The sequence below is a fragment of the Ruditapes philippinarum genome, unplaced genomic scaffold (genome assembly GCF_026571515.1).
Source record: "Ruditapes philippinarum isolate M1 unplaced genomic scaffold, ASM2657151v2 ctg154_1_1_1_1, whole genome shotgun sequence".
NCBI lineage: Eukaryota > Metazoa > Mollusca > Bivalvia > Venerida > Veneridae > Ruditapes > Ruditapes philippinarum.
This window is the reverse complement of record NW_026861602.1, coordinates 202514-227190: the sequence shown is the minus strand read 5'-3', so window position 1 is coordinate 227190 and position 24677 is coordinate 202514. Positions and strand designations below refer to the sequence as shown.

The window sequence follows — 24677 nt, the reverse complement described above, 5'->3', positions numbered from 1 at the left end:
GGAGGATTTCATTTTTTTAGTAGTTTATAATAAAGAAAATCAGTTTTTCGAATTTATAAAACCATAAAAATAAGTAAGAAAATATTTCTGATAAGGAGTAAGGGCACTTTTGTTACTTGTTAGAGAGTAAATATATTGTTAATTGCGAAAGACTTCTATATTTGACACCTCCATGAACCTTTCTTAAGATGAAGTATGAAGTATGTATATGAGCCGCGTCATGACAAAACCAACATAATGGGTTTGCGACCAGCATGGATCCAGACCAGCCTGCGTATCCGCGCAGTCTGATCAGGATCCATGCTGTTCGCTATCAGTTTCTCTACTTGTTAAAGAGATGTAAGCGAACAGCATGGATCCTGATCAGACTGCGCGGATGCGCAGGCTGGTCTGGAACCATGCTGGTCGCAAACCTATTATGTTGGTTTTGTCGTGACGCGGCTCATATGGTCATTACCATGCCTCTTCTTCTCTGTTGGTCGTTATTTTTTTAACCTTACCCTGCTATTTTTTCTAAAATAGACTTTCCAGCTTCTAATTTTAGAACTGTCTATTATCAATTTAGGGGATTTTTACTGATTTTTTTTTATTGGATTTATTTGATGAAAATTTAAAAGTTATAGAGCCGGGTCAAACTGCACGAGTGGCAAGTGGCAAAGGCTTATCACTGTGGGTTCCAGGAGAAAAAAATCAATAAAGACGTCGATACTGACCAGACTGTGGTATTGATTTGAATGGTATAGTAGTAAGCTATTTTTATACGTAATATACCAGAAAGCACTGTAGGAGCACATTTGTCTCGGAGCACATTTGTCTTACGTAAGACCAATGCGGTCGCATTTGTCCCACATGAGACAAATGGCACCTCAAATGTCTACCCCAAAAAACTCATTTGTGTGACAAATGTGCTCCGATCAAGTTTTTTAAGGGACAAGAAAGCACATTTGTCTCATGAGTTTTTAAGGGACAAGAAAGCACATTTGTCTCATGTCATTTTTTATGAATTATTTGTCACATTATTCCCACGGCAGAAATTCTTTTTTAGAATTGAGGTTCGCCGTTTTACCTCATGTCAAGTGTAATCATCATAGGTTTGCTTATGCTTTCTTTATGAAAACCTATAGTGAACTATTAATCATAATATCTCTAATTCAAGTAATTGATTGGCTTAACCTGAAGGCGTACACTGAAACAAACTAAATCCCGTTCACGATGGTACAATGGTGACAGCGCGGTGGCACGATGTTACGTTGATGAAAACGCGATGGTGCGATGGTGAAAACATAATGGTACGAACGTGAAACAACGACTGTACGATGGTGAAACAACGATTGTACGATGGTGAAACAATGAAGGTTCGATGATGAAAACGTGATGATACTATGGTGAAAGACGATGTTACGATGGCGAAAATACGATGGTACGATATGATGAAACTGCGATGGCATGATGATGATTATTTTCTCTATCGTGTCATCGCATCATCATGATTTCACCATCGTGTCATCGTGTTTTAATCATCGTACCATCTCAATTTCACCTTTGTACCATTACGCATAGCTGTTCAGGGAGTCAAAATGTTACTTATGTCCAAACGGAACACCGTAATCGGTTGATATTGAATGATACAATATCGTGACTCGTTTCGCATCTTGCCGAAATCTCGCATCTCGCTTCGCATCTAGTTCGTGAGACAAAAAATTGATTCCAGGTCATATACCGCTAAGTAGTATTCCCTTCATAGTCTACATAAAATCACTTAAAGGCCCATTATGCCTGAGAAATGCTTTTATTTGTATTCCTTAAAAGTTTGTATTTTTGGTATACTTTTATAGCTCAAAAAAGTTACTCATTGGCTAATTACCTAAAGCATTTTTCATCTGCTGCTTTTTGCAGTTTGTACAGTTGAAGTGGTTTAGAATTTTGTATTGAAGTCAAAATACTACATTTTTTTATGACGCATTATTTCACATTTATCGCGAATTTCTTTAGATTACAAGCATATAACTTCCTCAGAAATCATTATTTGAATATTAATAATTTCATACTTGCTCTATCTAAAGGAGTAAAAATTTATTCATTTCTGAAACCTCGTGGTACGGGATAATTCGACGAGATCTCGTGTTACAATTTCGTGCCTCGCTTCGTGTCTCATCGGAATGTCGCGTCTCGCACGATTTTGAGTCGTCCGATATTCCATAATTATAGGGATAGAAAAGGATTACGTTATGAAACCCCATAGATTGTTTGTAATTTTTGGTTTTTACATGACGGAGAAAGTCACGAACATTTATCTGTGAAAATGCTCAATTTTTACAATCATAATAATTTCTTAAACTTACCTTTAATAAATGGTTTCTTACTTTTTTCCATAAGATATCTTAAGGGCCTCCGTGACCGATTTGACTAATTAAAAATATTCACTTAAATACACGAGGACAATCCAAAATTGAACTGGCAGATAAGGAATCACTGGTAATGTCCAAACGAAAAAACATTCTGCAAGCGCACTTTCTCTTCCGTGGAAATAATAGTTATATCGGCCTCCCACTTTAAAAGGGGGTTTTTTGCGCTGCTGTTGTAAATTATGTATTGTATGTTCTTTTAATGCTATGTTGATTGTTACTTGTTTTTTGCTTCTAAGAACTATTTTCAGGTGGGGCATAAAATAAATTCAAAAACTTTAAGAGTTAAATAAAGTATCACAATTTATAAACCGAAAATAACTAAGAATATTTGCTGATAAGGGTTTAGGTTTTGGTATGCTATTTGAGATAATTTATTGTGAATGCGAAAGGGAATTCTATATTTAAATATCATGAACTTCTAATTGAAGTATGGAAGATGAAGTTTATATGATCTGATTCATATAACTTTTAGTATGTAATAATGTAAAATGAACAAGGGCTGGTTTCCGGGTCGAACCCGTACAGGCCAATTTTAGAACTTCTATTACTTTTTTAATGATTTTTTATGGATATATGTGAAAATAGAAATGAGCCGGGTCCACTAGTAGTGCAGCGAAACATCTGTTATTCCAAGAACGCAAATAATGAATAATTTAATAAACACATGTCGATATTGTAAAGATATAGTAGTGCTATATACGTAATATGCCCACAAAGCACATATAGGTTAATCATAACAAACTCAAATATTGTTGTAATAGGCAGAGATAAAATTATCCTGGTAATACATGCTTTAGCTTTCTGATTTATTTATTTATTTATTATTTATTCGTTTATTTATTTTTTATCTGTTTAACTATTTTTATTATATATTTACATATTTGTAATTATTTATTTTTTTATTTTATGTTATCTTATCTTATTTACTTGTTTATTTATTTATTTTTTATTTTTTTTTTATTTTTTTTTTTTGGGGGGGGGGGGGGGTCAAAGGTGGCATGACTACTAAAATTGAAATTAGCCTATTGATGTTACTTCTGCCAGTATATCTTTAAAGAAAAAGAAACGTTTTATTACCATATCTGTTCTTAGGCTGCGTTTTCTCTTTAATGTATTATTCTATTTGATGTATATCATGTATATGCTATGTACTGATTTTCAATTTTATTCTAGTCTAAATAATGTATGAATTTTCAATAGTGCAGCACAATATCAGCGAGCTAGTGTTTACTATACATTATTGATTAGTTGAGATAAACAGTCTGAGCTTGTGTTTGTTTGATTTGGTTTATCAGCAGATTTTAACAGTATTTCATTTGCATGTTTGCTGCCGAGAATTAAATATCTTCATTTAGAGTCATGTATTTTACAAAGTGTCGTCTGCTCAATTAAAACATATACCGAGCTATGCCATATTGAATTCAAATTGTCTTTCCAATCGTCGTGAAAACTGATTTTTCTAAATCAGGGCTTTAACTTTCAAGCTTAAGAAGAAGGTCAAATTTGGTTTTTTTACGCTTTTTAAGCATTTTTACGCACTTCCGTGTAAAGGTTCCGATATACATGTATTCATTACATCAGCAAATTCTGAAGCGGCCCTGGCAATGACAACAAATATTGGAATGATATTACAGGAGATGCCTCTATGTTACATAATATCAGCAATTATTTACGAGCCATATTTGTGATAACAAAGATAAATCCATCAATATCAATGTACGGAAGCTGAGAAAGGCCAAAACACAATATAAATTTTCATTGCAAAATAATATGTCTGGGAAAACTAAATCGGAAATTCGGCAAGACGATTGTTACAAAAGGCATCATTAAACTACAGATAAGAAATCTTTGTCTGAGTGATCTGTTACAAGGATAGAAGAATTTTGAAATCGAAGTAGATCTACTTAGGGCAAATGCCCGCCATTTTATTTCCAATTTAAACGCTTTCAAGAACAAATCTTTGTATGTTATAGTGTATCTATTGTAGAAATATAGCTCATTGTGCATATCAATTGCAAATGATCATTTGTGTTATAAAGCTTAAAGCAAATTTGAATAATTTAATATGTTTATTTTCAACAAGGGGCATCCGTTTATGTAATTCTAAAGAAAAAAGGCGTTAAAGATATACAAAGTAACTAATAATATGAACTATTCAAGTTAGTTAATTGTGAAAGGTTTTGTTACCGATATTTCAAATAAGTATAATAAGTACGTATTTGAAAAGGTCAAACTTAAAGGTCTAAATGCATAAAATTATAGAATTTTAAAATCTTATAAAAAAGTGAAGCACTCAATTTTATATGTGATTATTAGCCGAATTTAAGAAAAAAGCGTTGCAAAAATATTTTTTGGAAAAATATTTTCAGTCCCGTCATGTCTAAAAAGTGGAGTTTCTTAAATGGTTACAAAAATGTTTCTTTTTGAAACGTTCAAGCGCCATAACGACACCTTTCTTTAGCTTGTGAAGCTGCCATTGCAAAGCTTAGTGTATGAAATATGAAATGAACCAAAAAAAACACACACTAATACAAAACAAACCACACTATTGATTCAATAAGAAGTCATTGGCGATAGTTTTTATGAGAAAGAGAGTATTGCATTATGCTACCAGCCGCAATTCCCACATTTTTGTGATTTATTTTCAGTTTATAGATAATAATTATTATAAATACGACGATTTACAAGTAGTGGCACTAAACAGCCGCCATACATATTGGTAAAAGAGAATAACAAACCGCCGCATGAAATATTCATTGCGTTCTGTCAAAAGACTGGCAGCGTTTAATGTTGTCAGAAATAATAGTGCACTATACCCAGTCGTCAATTAGTTACACAGAAATGAGCCGCGACACGACAAAACCAACATAGTGCGTTTGCGACCAGCATGGATCCAGACCAGCCTGCGCATCCGCGCAGTCTGATCAGGATCCATGCTGTTCGCTTACAAACCCTATAACAAGTAAAGAAACTGATAGCGAATAGCATGGATCCTGATCAGACTGCGCGGATGCGCAGGCTGGTCTGGATCCATGCTGGTCGCAAACCCATTATGTTGGTTTTGTCGTCACGCGGCTCAAATAATTGTGTGTCTGTTTCTATTGATCCAGCGGTGACAAAGAACGTTATATCAACTAAATCAAGAATAGATATAAAACCAAAAAAACATGTGACAATTTTCAAACGTACCATACAACTTAAACATATCATACATAACGTCAGCATTACAAAAGTATACCGGACAACCTTGATATTTGACGTTTAATTATTTTTTTCAAGTCCGATTTGTCAATGCAGTCACCGCATGAAAGGGTGCTATTTCCGCTAAAAAAGCAACGTAAATATTCATGTCATTTTAGAAACGTTTCCAACTATGCAAGAAGAAGTCACATGCGTGTTGTCTATACATTCAATGTCTTTTTGTTGTCGTTGTTGTTGTTGTTTTTGTCGGTTTTGTCGAAGCAGCCACCATATGAAAGGGTGCTATGTCCGCTAAAAAGCAACGTAAATAATCATGTCATTTTAGAAACTATGCAAAAAGAAGTCGCATGCGTGTTGTTTTTACACTCAGGCTTTTTATAACTATCTGACCTGGTTTATTTGAAGGAAAACGCAGACGAAGACATATTCATAATTTTGCGGTTTGTGAAATGCAAAACAATTTGAATTTAAAAATAAACATCCGCGGAAGAAAAAAAACGTTTCCCAGATATCATACAACTTTACTTTAGAAATATTCAGCTGTGAAAAACACGTTTCCTAAATAACATTAAATTTTGCTTTCCCTCTGTAAAACAAGAATAGTTACATTTGGCTTAGAGAGAGAAATGTATAGTATTACTATCGAGTTACCATGGTTCCAGCCAGAGCTCATTTTCCCTCACAATTAATTGCCTTAACGTTGAACAAAATATTCCTCACAGCTGCTGCCATTTCACTAGGTCCTATCAGAGATGATACGAAAACCAAAAGTACTAAAATATGCTTATAAGGTTATCATACAATTTTACGATGCTTAAATACAGGTCTTTGTTTTGTAAATATATAAATTTAATCTAATGCGCTTTAATACAGGTGTTTGTATCCAAAATATATGTGTATATTTGAAGATGCCTTTATACAGGCGATGGGTTGTAAATATACAACTGTGTGCATATATTCCAAGGTCTTTTATTAATACAAATCCTTGCAATGTAAATATATGCAAATATTCCAAGATGCTTTATAGCAAGTCCACGTGAAGTAAATATGTATACATATGCTACGATGGTATATAATTTGTACATATATTTCGTGCATTATTTTGTTTTACCTGCAACAATATTTCTATGACACACTTTCATTGGCTGAACCTAGTTTGTACTTACATTGTGCGTATTATTTTCTTTTACCTGCAAAACAATTTTTATCTTTTACATTTTCATTGGCTGGACCTTTGGATATGTAATAACATCTGCAAAACTTCCCCATCCCCACACCGCCTCCCAAGTCCCCTCCCTTAAAAAGCTTTACTTGTAGAGGATTCATTTGAATACCTACAATGCATTGGAATAACCATTGCACAAATTTACCTCTAAATTTAATGAACAAAATTCATCAATTCCATTTATAAAATCAACAATCATTCAAACTATTCAAGCATTTCTATCACGTATTATGCAAAAATTGTTACTTTAAATTATATATGGAAAATAATTGATTTGTATTTGTTTGGTGAAATAATTTTATACGATCCATTATCACAATCATTCATCGGACAAACGCGCCGCTTTAGTTTTTTTATTAAGCGCCCCGTAACTTTTATTGATGACGTTATCCAGACTTATTTGCATAAAAGATGTATTAACCGACGCAAGAAAACTTTATCAGGCAGTTGTCATCTATATATACTATAAATGTTCCACAACTGGTCACACACATATTGATAGTAAAGTATAACGCACTGTTAAGATAAATGAAGTTCGGCTCATACAATATGTTTTGTCAGGAAAACATTTATACAAAAAAAAATACAAAAACAAATGAAGAATTTATACAATTTTCATGTATTATTTTCTGATTTTGGTGATTCCGAGGGATTACTTTTTCCAGATATTTATACCAGTTGCAACTAGAACTGCCACTGTCATGGCGTGAATACCCCCGCATACCACTTTGTCAGAAGCTTTTTTTAAGTCAAGGTCCCTGTGACCTTGAACTTTGATCCAGTGACCTCAAAATCTACTAATCATGACTAACCTCCATGCCAAATATGAAGTCAATGGGTCAAAGGAATCTCAAGTTATTGGGCGGACAATCTTTTTGTAGTCAAGGCCCCTGTGACCTTGACCTTTGACACAGTGACCTCAAAATCAATAGGGGTCATCTACTAATCACCACTAACCTCCATGCCAAATATGAAGACTGTGGGTCAAAGGAATCTCAAGTTATTGGGCGGACAAGCTTTTTATAGTCAAGGCCCCTGTGACCTTGACATTTCACCCAGTGACCTCAAAATCAATAGAGGTCATCTACTTATCATGATTAACCCCCATGCCAAATATGAAGACTGTGGGCCAAAGAAATCTCAAGTTATTGGGCGGACAAGCTTTTTTTAGTCAAGGCCCTGTGACCTTGACATTTCACCCAGTGACCTCAAAATCAATAGAGGTCATCTACTAATCATGATTAACCTCCATGCCAAATATGAAGACTGTGAGCCAAAGAAATCTCAAGTTATTGGGCGGACAAGCTTTTTAAAGTCAAGGCCCCTGTGACCTTGACCTTTGACCCAGTGACCCCAAAATCAATAGGGGTCATCTACTAATCATGACTAACCTCCATGCCAAATATGAAGACTGTGGGCCAAAGGAATCTCAAGTTATTGGGCGGACAAGGAAAAACCGACGGACGGGGAGACGTCCGGACGTCCGGAAGGCCGGACGGACAAGCTGATTCCAGTATACCCCCTTACAACTTCGTTGTGCGGGGGTATAATTAACAATGTTAAAATAAAACATTGATTTTTTTATACGTCTAGCATTACTTTAATATATTTTTGCCAAAAAAGGAGCATATTAAAACTTGCATGCAAATACTGTTTTATATATACATGTATAAAAGCAGCTGTCGAATGTAGCAGATACAAAAACGGTATTTAATTTCAAATTTCCCTATCAATTATTCTTCCATTTCAAATCTCAAACGAATTATATCCTTCATAGCAAAATTACTCGGAAGGTAATAGGTGTTTTTCTAAAATATCATTAGTTATATTGCAAAGATCTGACAAATAGTTTTATTTTTTTTAAAAGAAAATCATTCATATTTCATATTTCTATTTATAAAAAATACATGGGCAAATATTGCATCTCGTTTATTTTCGTTTGACCAGACAGGAAACTTAATTTTGATTTGTCTTTTTTATATCTGTTAACCTTTTAGTAGCATGCTCCAGTGAACAAGATTTAGACACCAGCTTATAAATTACACGACAAATCAATTGTTTCAACTTTTCCACCTTTGATATGCATTGCTTTTGTGTGCGTTTTGATGCACCGTGATAAATTATATTCCTTCATTTTCTGTTTCGTTTCAATTTGCAGTATCCAGTAGTAAATATTGTCATATGTATATAATGCCAGGTCAATATAATTTCCCTGCGAGTTGGTTAAGATCAATGTATTCATTTATAACATTAACAAATAGAGTAAAAATCATGTGAGTATGCTAGTAATTACCATATGTTGTCCAAGGCAAATTGGACAAGTATTAGATATATTCATTCTCGCAATATTTACTTCAATGTTGTTGTGTTGTTGTTTTTTTTAGACAGAACGAAATAATTCTGCCATAGAATCAATAATCGCTAACCTATTGCAATCCTTTGATGTATTTATGTAAAATGTAAAAAAAAAATATTATTTAGTTTTTTTATTATATTAGTCACTCACTCACTGTATCACAAGCCCTTGATATATAAATAATCTTTATAAAATTAAACATGTATCTTTTTTGGCGGTAACATGAAGTAGTAAATGTATTTTTACATCGTTGACTTGGCCAAAAATCTAAAACAGTACTATTACCGGTGTTTATCAACGATTAATATCCCTATAACACAATCCTCGGTAAGTTCTGTACTTCATTCATTCAACTATTCTATTTATCAAGATAGAAATATTCAAATATGCATATTCAAATATGCATGCATTGCAAATGTATTTATCAAATGAGCATACCTTGATACAAATGTATTTATGTACATGTCATGATACAAATGATTTTATGTGCATGTCATGATACCAATGTATTTATGGTTCAAATGTGCATACCATGATACAAATGTATTTACAATTTAATCATGATACAAATGTATTTATGGTTCAAATGTCCATGCCAGGATACAATTGTAGTTATGATTCAAATGACCATGTCATGATATAAATGTATTTATGGTTCAAATGTGCATACCATGACATAAATGTATTTATGATTAAAATGTGCATGCTACGATACAAATGTATTTACGGTTCAAATGACCATGCCATGATACAAATATATTTACGATTTAAATGACCATGTAATGTTACAAATGTATTTTATTGTTCAAATGTGCATACCATAACAAAAATGTATTAACGGTTAAAATGACAATGCCAGGATACAAATGCATTTATGGTTAAAATGGGCATACCAGAATACAAATGTAAATATGATTCAAATGAGCATACAATGATACAAATGCATTTTTGTTTCAAATGGTCATGCCAGAATACAAATGCATTTATGGTTCAAATGTGCATACCATGATACAAATGCATTTTTGTTTCAAATGTGCATGCCATGATGCAAATGCATTTTTGTTTCAAATGTGCATACCATGATATAAATGTATCTATGGTTCAAATGAGGCAATGCATCAACTGAGCAGATTGGTTATCTCTACGATGTGACTACTAAACGAGTAAACGTTGGTATAAATTGAAAATCCTTGCGTGGTCTTTTCATATGCTCGCCCATATGTCCTCTTTCCGGTGGCGCGGGTAAACAAACCCAAACACACAGATAGGTCTTTTCACAAATTACATTTTTTCTTTAAAGTGGATTGATCTACAATTGGCACAATTTTCAATAAGTATTTCAAAAAAATGTTAAATCAGTAGAAATGTATCATTTCGATATTCTTATACATGTAACATATATACATTTTGTATAATATTTATTGAAAAACATGTTGATAAAATTCTACGTGATTTAGTATGAAAATTTATATGATGAATAACACATGTAATTATCTTGTTCTATAACAATTTATTATCTGCTTTATTGAGCTATGTAATATCGGATCATGTATCTCACACTTACCAACATCAATACATAACTCGTTCGTGATGTGTCGTCATGTCTGATACTAAATTACTAACTACGAGTGCATGTACTATCAACATAAGAGCCGTGTCACGACAAAACCAACATAATGGGTTTGCGACCAGCATGGATCCAGACCAGCCTGCGCATCCGCACAGTCTGATCAGGATCCATGCTGTTCGCTTACAAACCCTATAACAAGTAGAGAAACTGATAGCGAACAGCATGGATCCTGATCAGACTGCGCGGATGCGCAGTCTGGTCTAGATCCATGCTGGTCGCAAACCCATTATGTTGGTTTTGTCGTGACACGGCTCAATTAATAAGTTATGGTATAACAGACTTCCCATTACGGACCTATTCACTTTAAAATCATTTTATCTTCCCAATGATACCAAAACTGGATCAAATGAAATAAATAATCAAATCTTAATCTTAAGAATGAAACAATCTTTTGTGAATTGTTTAATTCTTTATTTCTTTAAGACAATCAAATCGATATAAATATTGGAATTTGTTCTCGTTTTTGGCGCACTTTTTTCCTGACGGGGAAATCTTGCTGTTTGTAGAGCTTTGACAAAAATGATTTATGACATGATCACGTTCAATGGGAGTGTAACAATAATTCATGTTCCAGTGGATGATGACAGTGATGACGATTGTGATAATGATGAGGATGATGTTGCTGCTACTGATGATGACGATGATGAGGTTGATGACGACGATGACGACGATGCGGTTTGCAATGATGTTTCGGGCGTATATATTTAACATGTATATTCCATTCAAAAATTGTATATTTTACTATTTAAATAAACGACTCACATCAAATTCTTTTGAGCATATAAAAGCACATTAAAAAATAAAAAAGAAATGTATAAAACAATTATTATTTCTAACTCTATGGTGGCTGATTTGTGCCATTCGTGTTTCTGCCCCGAAAAAAAACTTCGTCAAAATTAGGATGAAAATGCTTGTACTGTTTTGCTGCCATTCGTGTTTGAACTGGCTTAACGAAGCTGGGCCTGTAACAAGTGTCAAGTTTGCCACGTCGACCGACCAGTAAGGATTCAATTTTTAATTATTTCATAACAATCGCATCTTCTCGGCCCTTTCCGTCAAATTTCGGATAAGAATATAGCGTATAATAGACAAGATGTTCCTATTGAATTCCACAGTAATACCCCAAACATCGTTAATATAAAACCATGGGTCTAGGAAGCCATGAGCCATAGTGTAATCATAACTTTTAAAGTTTGATTATTGATATAAAATACCACTTTTCTGCAAGCAAAAAGTTTTAGATTCTTCTATTCAATTCTATTCCTCTATTCCAACACTAAATATATTATAATTTGTCGTTACAAAAAAGATAGAATATTTCCAAATGAATTCTGCATTAAAACGTCTAAAATGTAAAATTTAGAAATCCAGCCGGTCCTGTACAGTTTGTGTCATGCAATATTCACATATATCAGACAGTTTTCGGATTATATCTATTACATAAAGCAAATTTGTCGTCATGCAAGGTCTGTACGAAAAGCTCTGTTTGTATTTGTTCATCCGATTTTTTTAAATATATTACATAAATAAACTGATTTCCTTTTTATGTCAGAGGTTCCGACAGAAATTGTAGAAGGCTTTTACATTAATAATCATCCGCGAATTCTTTATATCTTTTTTTACATTTTTTTTCAAAACGTGAACTTCTTTAAAAAATGATAGTTATTATTATTTTTTTTATCAAGAAAAATGTACAAATTCAAATTATGTACAATACCATAATATTTCATACATCTTTTTCGCATTTCATACGTATATATCTTGTTGAAAAATATCAATGCAAATTGCCGCATTACTTTCATTATATTATACATGTACCACGTATTTTAAAGATATATGCTCAAATTTGGTATTTGAAAAATAAGACTGAAAATTACTATACAGTCTCTTTTGAAATGTGAAATAACATATTTTTTTACACACAGAATAATTACAGGGCTATTACATTATGTCGTTACAAAAATTGACAGTTTTATAAGAATATACCAAATTAAATTGACAAGTAAATATGGAATGCAGCTTCCCAAACATAGTTTATACATTCACTCATTCAAATGAGACATATTCAGGACATATGCAGGAAGAATTTACTAGATTTCGATAAATTTCTGCAATAAAGTATTTTACCTAAAGATGAGCAAAGTATATCTTTTAACCTTCGCTTATCCTTCTGAAACCGAAATACTTTAGTCCTTGCCACTAGTGTAGCTGGTGTCGAGACAGGCAAGCCGACACCTCCGCCGGTCTGACCGCGCTCTATATACTATTGACTTAGTAACTTCAAATTTTCCATCTTGACATCCCTTATATTTACAATGGACACTGTCAAAAGACTGCAGCAGGGCGAGTCCATTTATGGAATTTAGCTGGTTAGCAATCACGAAAGATCATAGCATGATAATACGTCCATTCATTGATTTTGTTTAAAGATAATTATTGTGTGAAGTTGTTACAACGGTGCCATTATTCACATTTGTAATTGGAACCGGCTGTAGAATCACTTCAGTGACTGTAGGGCCAAGAGAATAGTGGTGGTAAGGTAAAAATCGATCGTTTAACAATTATAGTCTCGCTAATCGAGAACTAGTGTGCTTGGAAATCCGAGATTTGCCATTTGAACACGACACAATAACGTTCAAAGAGAGAATAAAAACAAAAATCGATTTAAACGATAGCTTGTTTTACAGGAACAACAAATGTCTCCCTTCGTAAAAGATAATTACAGACTATTGGCGGATAGTTGTGGCCGTCATTAAATGCCCTGTGATTTTTTTTGTGTGCAAAAGTGAAATATGGTTATTTATGCAATCATTTTCCTGTTCAATATGACGAAACATTATTTTCTGACCGATTATATCGGCAAGTTTATTTGATGTCGGATTTATTAAAAGCTAGTTATCTATTAATTGACGTGTGTTTTATACGTAGTATATAAACAGATACATAATGGAGGTTTTGATACAGAAAAAATCAAAATAAAATGAATATAAACATGATGAAAAGAAAGAAAAGACATACAGTAAACTCTTTTCAAATTAGCATCCTTCTGAAAAAACATCGCCTGAACACTTTTAATGTATGTAATAAAACTCTAAATTATTATATACATCAGTTCAAACAACAGATATAAACAGCAAACATATAAAGGTTATATCAATGAGTCTATTAATTCTAGTAATACACTGACAAATATTGGTGAACAACCGGTCATCATCGTCAGAACATAAAAATCGTTGTCGATGCTTTTTAACCTTCCTGACTGCCCACAATCAATAGAGCATAAATTCAAATATAAAACTACAATATACAGTCCTTTTTAATTAATTATAATGAATTTAATTTTATTTCCATATATACTGTTCAAAGTGCATTCCTTCATCAGCATATATGGTACAAAAAGAACAAAAGCCCTAAAAGAACAAATTGATGTCCGCATCATAAATGAATTTCTGATGATGTGAACGAAGCACGAAAAGTGCTTAATCTACGGAAAAGATCTTAACACCGGAATCAATAAACTAGTGTCTACCGCAAGAAAAGGAAAAAGGTGTTATTTTGATTCATTTGTATCCGCGGTGTCACCTAGGAGGAAAGAAGCAGAAAAACCTTATATCATCTAGGGAGTTGAGGGCCGATGTTGCAAATGACTAATGCACTCTGCAGTCAAAAATAAATCAGACTCAAAAGCAGATTCAAGTTGCAAGTCAGATAAATATGATCTTTACAGAAATCACTACATTTGAACATTAATCTGTTTGCAAACGACATATTTTTTACACGACAGTGTCATTGTATTCTCTTCATTCTTTCGAATTTTAGCTTTCTGGCACCGATGGGTTAAAAGCAATTATGGACTTTAAATTCTAACTATAAAAAAGACATTTGACCTCATAATTCAATGAAAGAAAATTGTATAAATTTTCGGATAATGCAATAAAGTTCTTCCAGACATACTTGTGTAAGATTACCTCCTTTTTTGTTGACAACGGTGTTTTATCACAATGTTTAAATGTGATTCTATAAAGTAGAGTTCTCTAATGATCTATTATGGATTCTTTGTGGTTGTCTCTTTTTTACTTCAAAGAAGAAAAGTAACTTAACAGATTTTTAAAAAATCCTGGCGTCTGTTTCAAAGAAGTAACGATAAATTAAAAAGTATGTTCTTAGTGTAATATCATCAATTTGTGAAAATGATAGGTAATTGAACTTCGTAATGATGGTTCTTATACAATGTATATATAATTATATATTTTTGTTAGGTTTTACGTCACACAAACACAGTATATGTCGACTTTCAAGCTTTACTGGCGGAGGAAGACCTCAGAAGACCTTCAGTGTATTATTTCAGGCACCTGAGTAGAACCACCGACCATTATGATCAAATTCCACATTTCCTAGAACTACGGGAAAATGTCATAAAAGCCGGATCACCGCCATCACATCCGTGGATGTTTCGAAAACTATTATGCGTTTACCAAGGAATTTCATTTCTTTGAACAAGAATAAAAAAAACATTATCATATATGTTACACATGGACCGAAAGAACAATAAAGAGCTGCACCACTGCTGGAATTTATTGTTTTGTCCGTTTTCTTCCTATTTCATTTTATGGGAAATCTAATTTTATTTAAACATTTCAACGATCCTCTTTTTGAATAAAATACAGACACATCGATATCTTTTCATTGCGGATATTTTAAACACAAAAACTGTGGCGGGACATTGTAGATTTAAAAAAAACGTTAATGAAACATTGACATTCACAGAAATATGAGCTTTTTTCAGTAGAAGAATTTATTCAACCACTTCCTTCTCATTGCAGTTTATTTCTCATTACATTTTATGGCTCCCACAGTTGATTTGTTTTTCCAACAATTATGATGGTTAATACGTCACATATTTTTTACGCTATTTGTCCCGGGAATATCTCCTTTCGAAACATCAAACTGGAAAAATAAATTGCTCATAAAAACGAATATCATGCTGCGAATTTACGCTATTCTCCACCATTTTAAAAGAACTATGTACAAAAATTTGTGTTGCCTTTTTAAAGAACGGAAGGTGTTTTTGTAGATGTAATTTTGCCTATCGGTGATTTATAAGAAACAGTCAATTAAGCCTCGGTCTCACTTACTCCCGGCAGAGCCCAGGACCATCCCGGTAAGTTACCGGGATGATCCGGGACGATCCGGGATGAAATTATTGTTGCGGTCACACTTACCCCGGCAGCACTACGGTAGTTCCCTACTAACAACCCAGGATGCGCTCCGGATCATCCAGGCAGAGCCCAGGTGAAGCTACGGTTCATGCCGGTGCTTCCCCGGTCGTTCCCGGATGACGCCGGAAGAGCCCCGGTTGACCCAGGCAGAGCCCAGGTCGACCCAGGCAGAGCCCCGGCAGAGCCCAGGACGATCCAGGCAGAGCCCCGGTAGAACCCCGGTGGATTGAAAACGCCCGAAAATGATAACTTTGATACATAATTTTTATTTAATATAATATCTATTGTTCCAGAATAGTAATTCATGATGATTTTCTGAAAAATCCTTATGCCATACTGGATAGAAGGGAAATGGGAAGGCTTTTAATACAAACAAGTTCAATCATCACAAATTGTCCTTATTTTTTTTAAATGATCCGGGCTTTGCCGGGGCTCTACCGGGGCTCTACCGGGGCTCTACCGGGATCAACCGTAGCTCTACCTTTATCCTCCGGGGCTCTGCCTGTAGTTACCGGGGCTCTGCCGGCATATACCGGGGCTCTACCGTAGCTCTACCGGCTATATCATACCCCGGATCATCCCCGGTTTGTGCCGGCAGAGCTACGGTGCTTTCCCGGTATCACCCCGGTCGTTCCCGGCAGAGCTAAGGATGATGCCGGCAAAGCTATACCTTCCCGGATCATCCCGGACCACCCCGGTGATATTAAATATTTTATTCCATCCGGGATCGAATGCCGGATGTTCCCGGATCATCCCGGATCATCCAGGACGTTGCCGGCAGAGTTACGGATGTACCCCGGTTGTTCCCGGTCGTACCCCGGTCGTTCCCGGATCACCCCGGACGTCTACCGGGGCTCTGCCGGGGCTCTGCCGGGATGTAAGTGAGACTGTAGCTTTACCTTGTATTTACATTACAAGTTGAGCCGGCGGTCACCTTATTACAGTAGGTTGTTGAAGCAAGATTAGTATTATCAAGAAACTTAGTTAAAAGGCTTTAGGACAAATAGCGAGAGCTATAAAAAAATAACTGCAGTTTCTTGCATTAAATTTCACCCTCAAAATCTTAGACCCATTGTTTACCAAGTATATTGTCAGGGAATAAATAAGTGGTTCTAAATAAAAAATATATGTAAAGAAAATAAACTTAATTTGAGGAAGCGATGACGAAAGAATTTCGATGAATTGTACATATATTACAATGATTAAAGTTCACAAAAGTTGTGCCCATACACCCATTGTTTTCCTGTCCAGATCCACCATTTTAAGAAATCTCTAAATCAAAATATTTATTGAAATTAAGAAACTCAATTACACCATTATCTAAATAGTGAATTTTAATAAAAAAATGACATTTTCTGTAAAAAGTTATTGTAAACCAAGTCTTGAAATAATCTCCTGATAACCCGAACTGACAACGTGTTGGTATTATCGGATAATTCGATATAAAACCACATATCATTTCTGCTCATGGCAAAACATAAATGATTATACCTCATAAAACTTTTTCCACCATTATGTCAAAATAAATTCAGGAACGAATTAAAGGCACATTATGCCTCTGAAACGAATAATGTTATTTTTTTCTTGCAGGACAACAAAAAATAAGAAAACTTTTGAGACATAAAACTAAAAGAGCATTTCTTGGGCATCATTGGCCTTTATAAATCAATGGTGAGGTAACTTTCACACAAGATTTATAGTCTTTAAAAAGAAAAAGTCGATATGCAAAAAGTAACTTTACTTAAAATTTTGTGAGGATCTCGTTTAGAATAAAAGTGAAATGTATGACTACGAGTATATTTGATACCCCACGCTATTTTTGTACAGGAAATATAAATATATATGAGCCGTGTCATGACAAAACCAACATAGTGGGTTTGCGACCAGCATGGATCCGCGCAGTCTGATCAGGATCCATGCTGTTCGCTATCAGATTCTCTACTTGTAATAGGGTTTGTAAGCGAACAGCATGGATCCTGATCAGACTGCGCGGATGCGCAGGCTGGTCTGGATCCATGCTGGTCGCAAACCCACTATGTTGGTTTTGTCATGACACGGCTCATATATGTTTACAGCATAGCTTCATTTACGTTTGATATAATTTTACTCACCAATTGGTACAAGGAAACTTAAGAATACTAGAGAATTCTAGAAACCTTATATTGTACTTAAACCTGTCGTAAAATGTTTGTAGCATTTTTAGTCATTGCCTTAATTCGCTACCATTTCTTATAAATCAAAACTTATAAATCAGTGTAAAGATATTATTTTCTCCTCGTAAACTGATCATCGCCATTATTCGTGGATCGTTTGTAAATTAATACTTTAAAGATAGATGTGTTTAAATATAGAATCTAATATTTGTAAAATTTAAAGGAGTTATGTACAAGGAAATAAATCATGTATAAATTTTCAGAAAAATGACACATGGAAAAATATAAATGAAATCAGATTTCAAAGCCAATGAAAAGCTGTGTGTTTTTTTAAGGTTACACCTATCCATTGTAACGTGTCATGCGTCAAATGAAGAATAAAAATAACGGAAGTCACGACGTAAAGACCTCATTTTAAATTGTCATAACCAAATGGTAAGACAAATGTACTATACAATTCTTATTTAGTCATTGCAGATTGGCTGAATTTATGTAAAATTAAAGAAATACATGTGTACGTGTTCTTGCTTGTTGTTCGAACAATTTCTTAAAGCCCCGCGTCTTTGAAATAAACTGATATTTGTTCCATTGGTTAGTTTCATTAAGTGTAAATTTAATTTTGTTTCCGGAAATTTCACTTAGAAACGAAGATTTTTGCATTTGAACATTGACCTTGAATTAAAAAGTGACAACCAGTTTATAAATAGCAGAAAACGGTTTTCTGTAAAAACTAAAAATATTGTCTACCGGTAAAATATGCAAAGAAAAATAAGAGTACAAATTGCCTCCTTTTCATAAATTTAATTATGGTTTAAATGCAATGAGTCATTATAAATGCCTTGAGCGAAAATTATAAACTTTGTTTTATCTATCGTACATTATTATCGTCGTGGCACTTTAAAGTGATTTCATTTCATACACGCAATACCCGTTTAGTTTCATTTAGTCATTAAAATCAATAAACCTTTTAATCAAGACTATACAATTTAAGCTGTAAGTTCCTATTGAAATGGCACTGTACTATGTACTTTATAATGATTTCCTATTATAAAGAACCACTTAACCATCATCTTATTTTGTCGAAAGGTCCTATTCTATTTTAATACGGTCAGATTACGCAATTGTACACTATTGAGTGAGTAGTGCTCCTACAGCCAAACTACGCAATGGTACACTATTGAGTAGTGCTCCTACGGTCAAACTACGCACTGGTACACTATTGAGTAGTGCTCCTAAGGTCAAACTACACACTAGTACAATAATGAGTAGTGCTCCTACGGTCAAACTACGCAATGGTACACTATTGAGTGAGTAGTGCTCCTACGGCCAAACTACGCCATGGTACACTATTGAGTGAGTAGTGTTCATACGGTCAAACTGAGCAATGGTACACTATTGAGTGAGTGGTGCTCCTACGGTCAAACTACGCAATGGTACACTTTTAAATGAGTAGTGTTCATACGGTCAAACTACGCAATGGTACACTATTGAGTGAGTAGTGTTCATACGGTCAAACTACGCAAAGTGAGTAGTGTTCATACGGTCAAACTGAGCAATGGTACACTTTTGAGTGAGTAGTGCTCCTACGGTCAAACTACGCAATGGTACACTATTGAGTGAGTAGTGTTCATACGGTCAAACTAGGCAAAGTGAGTAGTGTTCATACGGTCAAACTACGCAATGGTACACTATTGAGTGAGTAGTGTTCATACGGTCAAACTACGCAAAGTGAGTAGTATTCATACGGTCAAACTGAGCAATGGTACACTTTTGAGTGAGTAGTGCTACTACGGTCAAACTACGCAATGGTTCACTATTGAGTGAGTAGTGTTCATACGACCAGACTGCGCAATGGTACATTATTGTCGAATAGTGCTCCGCTAAAATGACATTTAATGTTCAGTTGGACCTAATTTTTGAAAGCTACTTGTTTAATTTTTCTAAACATAACTTTCAATTTTCTCCGTCGCTTGAGCGAATTATTACATTACGTGTATAGAGTGAGTTCTTACTGAAATTCTTCTGATGCAAAGGACAATTTTCTACAAAAACAAGGGTTTAAATACACGAGTGAGTCAGTCTGTTTTGTTTTTCTTCTTTGTGTGTTGGCATGACCTAATGAAAACTGGCAATCTTTTTTCCTTGGGTAATTGTACCAATTCTCAACTTCCGTTCCACGTGACTGCAATACTTGGAGTTCTGTATAAAGTTTTTATACATTATCATTGGTGTCAAATTTGCCTTTTTACGAACTCTGACAGTTTTTCCCCCAAATAACAGTTTTCCTAACAAAAGAGTCACATGGGGACATGTGTATGGAACAGTTTTACGTGTCGCATAAAAATTCGAAAAGAACGCAATGTGTAACAGCTTGTAACAGCTTAAAATGACGTAGAATGTCACGTGGTATGGCAAGAAATTACATAATTATATGAATTACGTTATAAACTAAATCCACTATAGCAATTCAACACGAAAGGAAGCACAATACTTATCTGGGAACTCGTAATGCTTCCATAGCGTCGATAAAGGAAACAATTTTCAGGAAATTGACATTATGTCATCTATCTTTTCTAAGTGTTAACCTTAAACAAAATAAGCACTGTTTATTAGACCATACCATTGAGTTCAACAAACACGCATTGGAACCAAGCTCTGTCGCTGCACTTTAATTAAGTCTTCAAAAGAACTTCGGGGTAAAAGGAATTAAAACTGCAAAACAAAGCTCGGTGAAAGTTAAAACTAGAGGAGTTGTTGGAAAATATCAAATCTAATTTTTTTTAAAGCAATTGCCATGTAAATATAGTTAACACAGAATTTATTTTAGTTCGATTGTGTGGAAATCTATAACCTTATACACAGACTCTCGAATCCGTACTTGTAAGTATTCAGTACTGAGCAAAATGAGTGATAAGTTTCTTGCCCCCAAGGAAACGACGAACGGCTTTCCCCACCCACGCGGCTAGATCCTTAAATTACTATCCCGAGCGTTTAACCCTTCGCCTATGCCGCCGCACAATTTTTGTTTGAATGAACTGTTTTAATGACAAAAGAGTTGGCAATGAAATATATTGTTTCGTTGAGTGTTTTACATGATCGACTTAATAAGACCTGTATTACAGAGGGCATAAAAACTGGAACACTTTGAAACCAGACAATTACAGTACATACACCAGAACTAGTGAACACATTGGGCGATAACATTAGAATGATCGCCAAGAAAGATATACTTTAAAACAAAAATATTGTACATGACACAAAGTACTGTATATATGACCATAAAATAACAAGACAAAAATAAAATACAAGAATATTGTACATGACGTTAATACATGTATAGCACAAAAAATATTGTACATAACCATGAATATGGAACATGACCAAAATAAGCCATAAAATGGTGAATATATCACCAAATCAACATAAAATATTGTAAATGACCATACTATTTGGAAATATTGTGCATGACCATATACTTCACAAAAATATAATAAGGCAATGTATAGTATCTCCTTCGGATGGCCCTTATTCACATGTTTACCTGTATATTGTACATGACCGTAATATAACACAAAAATATACAATACGAACATAATGTAACACAATGATGTCGCATTAAATCGTCATTTTTCGCACCGAAATTTATGACAATTCCTTTATTTTGTCAATGTTAAAAATATGAGTTCTTCGACTGAGGAAAAAAAATAATTTTGTTTTTTGTCTTAATTGGACTAAATTACTTACAAAATAGAGACGATGTTGCGTATAAGTTCGCCTGTTCGTAGATTGTGTATTGAGTGAATAATAAAATCTTGTAAATCTTGGAGATGGCTATAGCGTAATTATATTTCAGTACTGGTGATGGTGATGAAAGAATGATGGCATGCAAACACTTTTTACACGTGTTCTATTTCAAATCCTAAATATTGAATTTTTTTTTTTTCATATTATAATTTCAATGAGTCAAGTGTCATGATACGTAGAAATTTAGACATAAACAATGGGAATAGACTAGATAAAATGACGAAACTATAAATTAATGTCATTAGAAGACCGGAAGAATAGCATAAATCACATTGTGTCGTTTGCTTTTTTAATACAATATGGCGATAACCTATATTTCCTTATAAAACAAACATTTTGATAAAACTATGGCACGTTGTGTCGGGTGTTCTGGGTTTCTAATACCACGTGATAAAAAGTTACATAAATTGTCATTTTATATAGATTTGTAGCCACATTCTCGTTTTATAAGATAAAGTACGTTTTATAAGATAAAGTATTATTCAAGTGAGCATAAAACGACAACTCAAGTTAGACCTTATAGCTTGTATATTTTATGGTGGCTGATTTGGAACACTTTTATGCGTCGTGTTGTCTAACGACACACGATAAAGCGCCAAACGGCGCGTTGTCGCCCTGTCGTCCTGTCGCTAACGAAGCACACCAAACGGCGCGTTGTCGTGTGGCGTGTTGTCTCGATGTCACATTGTCGCTCGGCTCAAATCGAAGGATTGGCTATTTGTATAAATATAAGCCAAGCAACAGGTCGACATCGCGACAACGCGCCGCACGACAACGTGCCGTTTGGCGTGCTTCGCTAGCAACAGGACCTCAAGACGACAGTGCGACAACGTGCCGTTTGACGCGTTTCGCTGGCGACAAGACGAAAAGGCGTTAACGATTTAGGTTGTGTTGTCGCTATCGACAACGCAACGCGCAGAATCAACCAAATCAGCCACCATAATATTTAGATGTACTTGTATATTTGTAAATACCTGTTTTTCAGATTCCTTTCCTTTAAGCGGGGTGATAATTCGTTCACAGTAACTTCCTTCTAAAAGTATCACCCCAAGGGGCCGGGATGAGGTCTCATTCTCGAAATAAAACATCAAATTTTGGTAAAGCAAGAAATATCGCTGTTGCCACTTGCCCGTGTCGGAACTCTTCTTGTATAGGAAGCCGGCATTTGAATTTTCTCTTCTAGCCTTGCTAACGAGATATATCAATTGACTTTCGTTGAATCTTATATTCTTTTGCATGGTGAAATGAACTTCAGTGTTGCTTTGTTACTTTTAGCTGTCTTGTACTGGGTTGTTTTGATGTTCATGTTCTAAACGAATAGCAATGATTTTTTTATTCTGTATTCTTTTATTTATCTAAATGTCTAAGAACTTAAATGATGCTACATGTTGATGAGTCTTCTTTAACCGTTCTCTCTGACACTTTACTTATACCTATAACACCTTGTTTAATTCCAACATCCTCCAGCTCTTTGTCTTCATACCTGAAAATAAATAAATAGTGGCTTATTTTTAGAATAAATAAAAGAGAGTAATGATCATGTCCTTAAACTGGTCAGTCTTTTTGTCAAATAGTATAATTAACTACCGTAATTCCATTTTTTAAACGGTGCAGCTATTTTTTTATAACAACTACCGTAATCCCATTTTTTAAGCTGTGCTGGTATTTTTGTCTACTGTTATATGAATTATACTTAATGTTATATACATGCGAAAACATGCCTTTTCGTCACATAAACCGTATATCTTATTGGTTTGAAGATCATCAAATAAACGATCACGACCACGCATAAGCGACCTCACCGTATTTCGGCTTAAAAATGCTATTTTATTCAAAATATGAAATATGTTCAAACAGCAGTTCTGCCAGTCTCATTGCTACGACAGTTTTTTAATATCAAACACTGATTTATCATTATTTTTAACCATTTTTAATTATAAAATGAATGACTTTTGCCCGAGTGACATTTTTAACAGGTCACAAAGTGTATTATAAAACAGAATTATTTCCGCATGTTTGTTCATTTTTTCGAAATTTACATTTATATTAGATATGTGGTCAATAAAAAATGTGCCAACATTTATTAATAACGCATGATCAAAAGTTAGGGAAAACTTATCATCTTTTTGTACAGATGCTATTGGCTCACAGAAAATGAATATCAAACATGTTGGCAGAATATTAATGTACAGGGAACTAAGAAACATGATTGTCGTCGTTCCTATGCAAGATTTTAACAATTTCTATCCGCACACGGCCTCCCGTTAACCAATCAGAATGGAGAATTTAATACCACATGATAACAAAATGGACGACAAAAGACCTCAAAAAGGGGCGCCCCGCCTGCTGGGCACTCCATCCGCCATGTTTTTGTCGGGTTACCTTAATGGACATATCCGAATGATGGCCCCGGTCAAATTTTTAATATCTCAGACATTGTTTTGAAAGTACTGGAAACTTTTGATATTTCTATGTCATTGTAATTCTTTCTTGTTTGTTTGTAGGAAATGAGCAGTATGCATTTTGGTAGCTTTGTTTGTATTTGTGACTCTCCTAATGGAGGTGAAAAAGTTAAAAATGAAGCTTTGAGTAGGCGCCAAACAAGTAAGAAATTTTGGATAAATTTTGTGAAAAATCTAAACGTATGACAGACACTGTATTGGTCATTTTTTGAAAATGCC

The 24677-nt window shown here is 34.4% G+C and overlaps 1 protein-coding gene across 4 annotated transcripts in view; it reads right to left on the bottom strand.

Moving 5' to 3' along the window:
- The window catches only part of LOC132716284 (ras-specific guanine nucleotide-releasing factor 1-like), a 114511-nt gene that overhangs the window by 68523 nt on the left and 21311 nt on the right, over positions 1 to 24677 (bottom strand). For all 4 annotated transcript variants that reach the window (XM_060699520.1, XM_060699522.1, XM_060699521.1 and 1 more), the window contains exon 2: positions 22971 to 23479. In XM_060699520.1, the coding sequence (XP_060555503.1) occupies positions 22971 to 23234 (264 nt within the window). In that variant the 5' untranslated portion in view covers positions 23235 to 23479. The remainder of the gene's footprint in view (positions 1 to 22970; positions 23480 to 24677) is intronic.